Source organism: Rhinolophus ferrumequinum, chromosome 14 (genome assembly GCF_004115265.2).
Source record: "Rhinolophus ferrumequinum isolate MPI-CBG mRhiFer1 chromosome 14, mRhiFer1_v1.p, whole genome shotgun sequence".
NCBI lineage: Eukaryota > Metazoa > Chordata > Mammalia > Chiroptera > Rhinolophidae > Rhinolophus > Rhinolophus ferrumequinum.
Genome location: NC_046297.1, coordinates 49,942,018 through 49,950,743, shown reverse-complemented (window position 1 = coordinate 49,950,743; position 8,726 = coordinate 49,942,018). Strand labels below are relative to the sequence as shown.

General features: G+C 36.0%; 1 protein-coding gene across 1 annotated transcript in view; it reads right to left on the bottom strand.

Annotated features, from left to right (window-relative positions):
- The window catches only part of PKHD1L1 (PKHD1 like 1), a 152,009-nt gene that overhangs the window by 14,622 nt on the left and 128,661 nt on the right, over positions 1-8,726 (bottom strand). The window contains 4 exon segments of the mRNA XM_033126726.1: positions 1,009-1,144; positions 3,293-3,450; positions 5,885-6,052; positions 6,244-6,476. Of these exon segments, the coding sequence (XP_032982617.1) occupies positions 1,009-1,144; positions 3,293-3,450; positions 5,885-6,052; positions 6,244-6,476 (695 nt within the window).

Here is an 8,726-nt window from a genome sequence, read left to right as displayed (position 1 = left end):
TTGTGCTAGCAGCCTCCAGAAGGGTGAGAAAATAAATTTCTGTTTTTAAGCCACTGAGTTTACGGTATTTTGTCACGGCAGCTTGAGCTAAGATAGAGACCTTGGCAAATTATTTCACCTCTTTATTTCACTGTTTACTCATCTGTGCCTATCTAACAGGGTTATTATTAGGATATAGCAATAATGAGTTATTATATGAAAAGCACTTATAGTAGAACAGTGCCTGCCTGGTACATAGTAATGTCTCTGGAAACATCAGTTATTCCCATTATTAGTAGCAATAGGACTTTCTCCATAGACGGTAATAAATATGGGTTATCCATTCACACTCTCACATCCAGCTTATATTACGATCTACAGCACACATTTGTGTGATTGTTAGCCAAAATTATGGGCACATCGAAAAATGATAAGTAGCACATGTGGAATGGAATGTATTGACCTTATTAGTACCTAGTTTAACAAAAATACTTCAATGAGTAGTTAAATCCTAGTTTTGCAAATATTACTAAATGGGTAAGTTTAGCCTCTTACGTATATTTCATTTACATCCAGAGTTTATTACATTTACTTCATGGTATTGATGTTATATTAGCTCTCTTGGCAATACTTCCGGTGACTGCCAATTAATTTAGGCTCTGATCTCTATGAAATAGAGGTAAAGCAGAGATAGGATAAAAATTCTAAGCAAAATTTCTTGTGTACAGAGAGATAACTGAACTAAATGTACAGAATGAAAATGTTTCCAGGGGCAAAGGAATGTCCATCACACACAAAAAACTTTTATCTGTGTATATGCAGATAGAGAAGAGTTCTATCAGGAGTCATCTTCAAAGACACGTTATAAATGAAAACAACATCTTAATATTTGGTGGACCATGGCTGAAAACTATTTTCTCCTGCATTCATCAAAGGCTAAGGAAGTAAAAATATTATGAAACATTACAAAGAATTTTATATGTAATTAAGTACACATACAGTGTGTATTACATTTTTCTGAGTAAATACCTGTGTACAGGTGTCTGTTAAGTTCACAGTGTTTCTGTTGGGAGTTCCACACTGTATTTTTGGGGCAGACCAATGCATTGTTCACATAGACATCCAAGCGCTGAAGTGTGGAAAAAAAAATTCCTACCAGAACCGCCTGTTAAAAATAAACATTTTGTTGTCTTACAGGAACAATGAAACAGAATATTTAGAATTTAGCACTTTAAAAAAGTCTTCCAACTATAAATACCTCCTGTAAAATATTAAATCTAAGTTTTATGGATTTAGGATAAATGTTGAACTAAAATTTTTAAATGGACTTGCAATCAACCATTCATACTGTTGTTACAACTTAACTCTTAGTTGTTACAACTTAACTCTTAGTTGTTAATTCTCAGTAGAAAAGAATGTAAGAAAAATTATTAGAGGAGAATCTCTAAATTAAAGAAAAGGTTCCTTTAAAGATAACAGAGTTCAAAACAAACTCTCAACTCCAGGGGCAGGGGAAATGGGGAACTTAGCAGTGCTCTGTATAAGGTAACCACACAAAAGTAGCTAGTTCATGTTGAAAAAAATGCTTGAGAAAAATTTGGTAGTAAGACTAATAAAAATCACTCAAAATTACTGTCCTCTCTGATTCAATTTTGTTCACTTTTCATGTTTCTATTCCTCACATTTTACGCTATCAGATATATTCATAAAGTAAGGAGACCGACTGGTTTTTGCAAGGGCAGGGACAAATTAATAAGGAATCTAATAAGCTATGCATAGTTTTGGAATCTTCTTCTGAGATTGTCTACAGAGGCTCAAAATATTAGCAACTACATTACTTTGTAGTTACATTCTTATTTTTTAAATTAAAAATATTTTCTTTCATTCAAAAATTGAGTGCCTATCTGACCCAGGCACTACTAATCTAGGAGCTCGCAAATGCCCTATTTGAGCTTATATTCTAGAGTGAGGAGAGAGACAATAAATAATAGAAATAATAAAAAGTAAACTGTAAAGCATGTTAGAAAGTGATAAGTGCTATGGAAAAAAAGAAAAGGGAGACCAGAGTATGAGGAATTGGGTGAGCCCAGAGGGGAGGGCTGGTCAGGGCAGGTCTATTGAGAAAATGGGAGTTTAAGAGATGGGAAAGTTAGCCTGTAGGGTAGAATGTTCCAAGCAGAGTCAACATCTGAAACACAGGCCCAGGTGATAGCATGTCTGGTGTGTGGAGGAACAGTATGGAGCCCAGTGTGGCTGGACGAGCAGAAGTCAGAGAACTAAGTGATGGGGAGATTCTCATACAGCCTTGTAGGCCCTTGTGAGGACCCTGCCTCTTGTACAAAGACCACGGGGGAAATTATTGCAGGGTTTGGTGCAGAGGGCGTGACCTAATCTGACTTATATTTTGAAGGTATCTCTGTGGCTAAGGAGGTGAGAAGCCACAATAGAGGGGGGAAAGCTCGAGCAGGAGGAGGAGTTGGGAGGCAAGGCCTTAATGTTAGCTCAAACTGGATGGTAACCGTGGATATAGTGAGAAGTAGTCAGATCCTTGATATTTTGAACGGAGACTCAACAGGATTTGCAGAATTATTGGACAGGATTGTGGGAAAAAAAGAGAAGAATCAAGAATGGTTCCAACTGAAAGGACAGGATTGCTATCACCTGAAAAGGGGCAGATGTCACCTGTGTTACTTCTCTCTGCTTCATCTCATCAGCATCGTTTCTTCACAGTCCTAATACTCTGAGATTTTCAGTCTCACACTCTTAGAAAAGAAAACCAAAATTATGGGACTACTGCTTAGCCTTATACTCGCTTCCCACTGACATAGTTTCTATAAAGGTAATCATCCCAGCTGAGTTCAGTTTATAGCAATGGCTATTACTGAAGATATTGCAGTTAACATGCTGTGATCTCTGCAGTAAATTCAAAAGGTGTATTTTTGACATATATAAATAATAGCAGCAAGGAAGAATAAATATATAATTCCAGTGGCCAGTTTTGGATGTGCACTCTTTTTATGTAAAAATTCAGGTTTGTTTGCAAATCACACAAACCATAGGACTCACTGTCATGCCTTCTATACGAATCAAGTGCATATGGGGGAGAGGTGGTTGGGACTCACATGTGCTCTCAGGCTGATGACAATGGCCTAGACTAATAGTATTTTCAGTAGTACCCAAAGATCCTTGCAAATGAGCTGTGAGGCTGATGATGTTCAAAAGAACAGGGGAGGAGACAAAGTCCTTAGCAGACAGAAATATGTGCAAGAAATCAATGCCAATAACGGAAGAAAGTATTTCTGTCTTGCCTCACCTTGTCATGGTCAGTGTTAAGCAACATCAGACGGAGATTCTGAGGACTGGTACCAGTGAAGTAAACTTCATAAGATTTGTTCAGAGCCACAATGCTATGAAACAGGGACAGTCTCCTCTGGCATGTGTATCCAGCACACCAGCCATGATCCTGTGGGCCTAAATCCACATAAAATGAAAGTTCATGTTTCCTATGATGAATATTATTATTGCAAAGTCTGGAGAGTAACTGTATTAAAAGTAAATTGCAGTGATCAAATTCAGCATCTACATCCATGATTTATCCACCCATGTATCCTGTGATCTAAGCTATTTCTCAAACCTTGGCTTAAAAAAGGAAGGCAGGGAAGCAACTTGTCCCTATTACCCTTACTTTCACCTTGCCCAGACCAAGAAGGGTGAATAAATGTGCTGAGGATTTGTATTGGAAGGTCACTGAGAGAAATGGCAGATTTGCATGTTCTCCACTTTAATAATCATGTTGGAGCCCAGGTCAAATGATAAGGAAGAAAATGCCTGATACTTTCTTCCATTTGTCAAATGGGAGTTTGGGTGGGAAACCAACTTTCTCAGACTCTTTGCTGAGAAATTAATTAACAGAATTAATTAACAGAAATTAACAGAATTAATTTTTTTTTTTAAACAGAGCCTGTATTGTACCTGGAAACATGGACATTTCTATGTCTGAACCATTGATTCATTAAGTCTTCTTTCACTCATTCATGTGTTCATCAGTTAATCTATAAGTTCATCAAACTCTTCAGTTTGTTTTTTATTGTCTTTAGTCTTTCTCCGCTGTTATTTTAATAAATTTTTGTTAAAGACTGTGATTATCGGTACTGTTGGAAGGCCAACATCATGAATGCACTCTGAAGCAGTCTGAGAAATAACACCCAATAAACCCTCTCAAAAGCCAAAAGATAGTGGACACTTTTCTACCTGAATCCAGACATTTCCAGAAGAGGTATAACATGACTTTTATAGCAAACTTCTCTATTTCACTTCAGTATTAAAGTGGCTGGGATTATACATATATAAAATATAGAGTGAGATATGGAATGTTGAATTTTCTTGATGCATTTTATCCATTAGCTTTGCTCAGTTTCCTGGCTTACTTGAAATTATTATCAATATTTATAACTGAACTTCAATCAAATTTTAAATCAATATAAACTTCTGAAGCTCAAGTAGAACCTTAAACTTTCCCTTAGCATCCAAAATATAAATCCTACCTTTAAATAAACCTGTTTGTGGGTTTTGAAAACAAACAGAAATTTCTGTGTCTAAAATGAAAAAATTTAGAGTGACAAAAGCCACCTAGTGTAGGGCATTCTCAAGTTTCAGTGATTCTTTTAACACTTCAATGATTTTTGCAATGCTACTATCATTTACTTAAGACTTTTCTTTAAATTCACAGTCCCTTTTTACAATTTAAATTTGTTTTAAAGAGAAATTTCATGTCATTATTGCAAATGGAAAACTTGTATGGCCTTTCAGAAAAGGAAAACATAAAAATAAATAGAATGAAATCTTTCTCCACCATATAAAACAATTTAAAATCATCTCCATTATTCAATGACTGGATAAAATTCTTCTCACAATCTCTGCTTTATAAGGCAGCATTTCAAATGGGGGTAATTGCATATTGGAGCAAGATAAGTGGGGAGAGCTTAAAAATCATGTTACTCTGGGACCTCCCCCCCACCCTGATTTAGCTCATTCTATTGTCTTTGACACATTTTTTTTTAAATGATTATTTTTGTGGGGGTATATAAGCTGTTTTGTTGAATCTCAGAATATGTTAATACATGTTATGACATGGCGAGGGCACAGAAATCTTTCTGATCCAGGTCATGTGCCCCTTCATACTTGAAAGACCGTTAAGCCTTCTTAGGGAGGAATCTTGGAGGCCTCAGTGCTATTTCAGGGTTATACAATGAGTCCCTGACCTCTGTTTTCAGTAGCTTTTAGAAGTTCATCTTATTCACTGAAAAAGTCCTAGACTCCTAAGTTGATCTGAATTCTTATGGAGACTTTGCCTCCCCTCTGTATTAGTTGAAGGTATGACCAGAAGGTAAGGAACCTAGACTCTGGATCTTGAGATATTCTTGACCAAGAAATCAAGAATGAAAATAGAACAAAACAAAACACATTGTTTTCAAGATTAAGCCCTTTAAGAATTCATGAAAATGAAAAATGAGTAGGCCAAGAATACTTGTTCTCAACTATTCCAAATATTACCAGTTTTTTAACTTATGGAAGGCAAATTGGCTTTTTGGAGACAGAAGGCTAATTTTTTCTTAAAAAAGGAAACCTTATCATTATAGGTGTGAAGATCACTCAAGAAACAGCTTTCTTCCCCTTCTTCTTATTCTAATGGTCAATTTGGAATAACTGTCCTAGTTTTCTAATAGGGGGAACTGCTACAGAGGCAAGCATTTCTCTTACACATAGATCTTCCCTACAAACGGGAGGCAAAGAAGTCCTAATGTTTGCTAGTTTTATGTGATAAATAATTGATGAGATGTTTCCATGCATGTAATAAATAGCGAATGCTTTGAGTAACTCTAGTTTTTTGACATTGAACACGTACCATTAATGAGATCAACATAACCATCGCTCACTATAGCCACTGGTGAGAGTCTTCGAGTTTCTGTGTCAGAATCCAGGCTTTCAATAACCATCATTGCATATTCCATGCCCAAGCACCGATAGCTCTGCCATTCTGGAACGTATTTACAGGTTGAATCTCTAATAATTCCTAGAAACACCGGTATGTACATTTTAACAATGAAAAGGAATACCTTTGCCAAAGCATCCACATATCTTTTTCATGTTATGTAAAATAAATAAGTAGAAAACGTGTTATTGGTTGAGTACATCAATCATTAAAAATAAAAGATATATTTTGTTTCATAAATTTGAAGACTAACAGAAACATATCAAACGAACCTTTATAAGGTGCTTTCTCAGTGACAGGAATTCTACTTCCATTTGGAAATGTGAGCATCACCTCAGGAATTCTGTAGTCTCCAATTCCAAACTGGCTATTTCCATTCCATTCATATTCTGACTGAGGTATCACTGAACCAGAATTCCCCAGAAAGGAGCCATCTATATCTCGAAGAAAAGATTTCCTTTTGGCATCACAAACCATGTCTACACAATCAGATGGATTCACCTTACTGTGGAGAAAAGGCGAAATGTATGAATACTTAGATTTAGTACCCTCCCCTGTTTCTAATGGGCATTTGAATATACTTGAATATTTAAAAAGCGAGTATCCAAAAATAATTGATGGATTGAATCTTACTTCCAAGGATTCAAAGGGGGACCAAGTAGCATATGTACTTAGCATTGTGATGAGGTCTTTGTTTGCATTGTGTTGATTTGGTCTACTATGAATTCATTAACATTTCAAAAGGACAAGTTATACCTGTGGGATATGAAATTAGAATTCCATCTCGTTATTCATTATTTTGTTGAAAGATTTCATATTTGTACACTGCTCACAATATACTAACATTGCCCCACTGAGCAAGTGAACAGTTACTCTATTATTCAGGACACACTCGTACAAGATCCCTGTGTTGGCTTGGAAGTCGTTATTATTTTTCCGTTCTTTTTATTTTTTTAATGGGTCTTTAATATAAGTATTGCATAGTTACTATACAATAATCTACATACTTGGTAAAAGTTTAGTCACGTTCCTATCTCAATCTCTTAGGCTCATCACAAATTGCAGATTAGTATATATTCTTATACACCTTTGCCTGTGTCTATACAAACAGATATACTTGGATTCTGATCTTTATGCTACATATTTTATAACCATTCTGTAGATACCCAAACTGTAAGAGATGAAATACTATAAATTCATTATATGTTTCAATCATAGATGGTATTTTGCCTCCATCTTGAGCCACCTGGAGTGTTGCTTGTCAATTGGCTATAATAATAAGGTAGATGTTTAATTTTCAATGCACCATACATGGTATACAGTATACTTACACTAAATCATCATATATTCTTGGGGAAATATAATTTATTTTGGAGTTATAGCAACAAAATTATAGTGGAAAGCTCAGATCTATTAAGTAACATATAGCATATCTCTCCTTTTGTGCTATAAGAGAAACATAAAGCTATAAATTATTCCTTATTATAATACTGTAATAGTTTTGGAGATGATCTGAGTAAATATTTCTGTAGTTCACGTGTTGTTTTCAAGTGTGTATGTGCAAAGTGCTTTTGTAAATAAGTCTGTAGGTAGAGTGCCCTGTGACGCTCTTATATCATGGCTTAGGGCTCTGTCTTCCTTCCGGTTCCAGACAAAGAGAGGCTGAGATGTAGAGTTTTGTTCAAATTAGTTATTGAAGAAGTCCTCTCAAAAGGGAAGGAGAGAAGCCATATAGAGCAAGGGAAAGAAAACGGATCTGACTATGGTCTGCAGACTAGCTTCTGCCTGATCCCAGGGGAACCACTGAATCATGAATTGCACCCAGACTGGTTCCCACCTGGAGCAAGGGGGCTGGCCTTTTGTATTCCTGAATAAATTAGTCATTTTCCATGAAATGTAAGAAGGTGGTGGTAGGGAGGGTTTTAGCCTCCCAAAGCTATTCCTGTTTGGCTAAAAGCAATTTTCTGGAAAAGCAGGCAATCTTAGGTAATTATTGGCCTAAGCATTTAGAGCATTTGAGGACTGGATAAACTGCCTAGTAAAAGGGATCTGAAAGAGTGTCACCAGTATCCCAATAAAAGCACAGAACTCCAAGAATACTAAAATTATATATTAAATTTGAAAGATTCAATGATGACCAAACAGGAGCTAATAACTTTCTAGTGGGGAGAAGCTCTACTGAGCCAAAAAACACCGCAGTTCAGCACTTATTAAATGAAGAGCTGTGGGATTGTCATCAAAACAGAAATCAGATGAAGTCAAACTGCATTTCTCTGAAAAAAATGTCTATCTAATTAGACAGCATTATTCCTTGTCTTCTCCCTATACCAACACTGGTCCAACGTCTCTAATAGAAAATTTCTTTCCTCTAACATTCCTGGTGTGTACCTCTTAGGAAGAGCAGCTATAGCTATTGGCTATATTCTTTTAAGATTTAGAATCTACGTGGTGCAGCCTCTAGAAATATGCTGATATCAACTGACCTTTGTGATTGAAAAGTCACTGTTCTACGTTTCTGCATATTCTCAGTCACAGTGAAAATAAGGATTGACATTTAATTTCCAAGTACATGTTGGAGTGCATGTGATAAGATATTTAAAAAGCAACAGGAAACAAAAGAGGTATGGAAGAGAGAAGAAACGATCAAGATAATCATTATTCCTAATGATGATTAATGGAGAGAGATGAATGTACGACACACTTCTAATTGTGTCTCTATCTTTTATGTTTAATGATAGCGTAATGTGTGATGCAT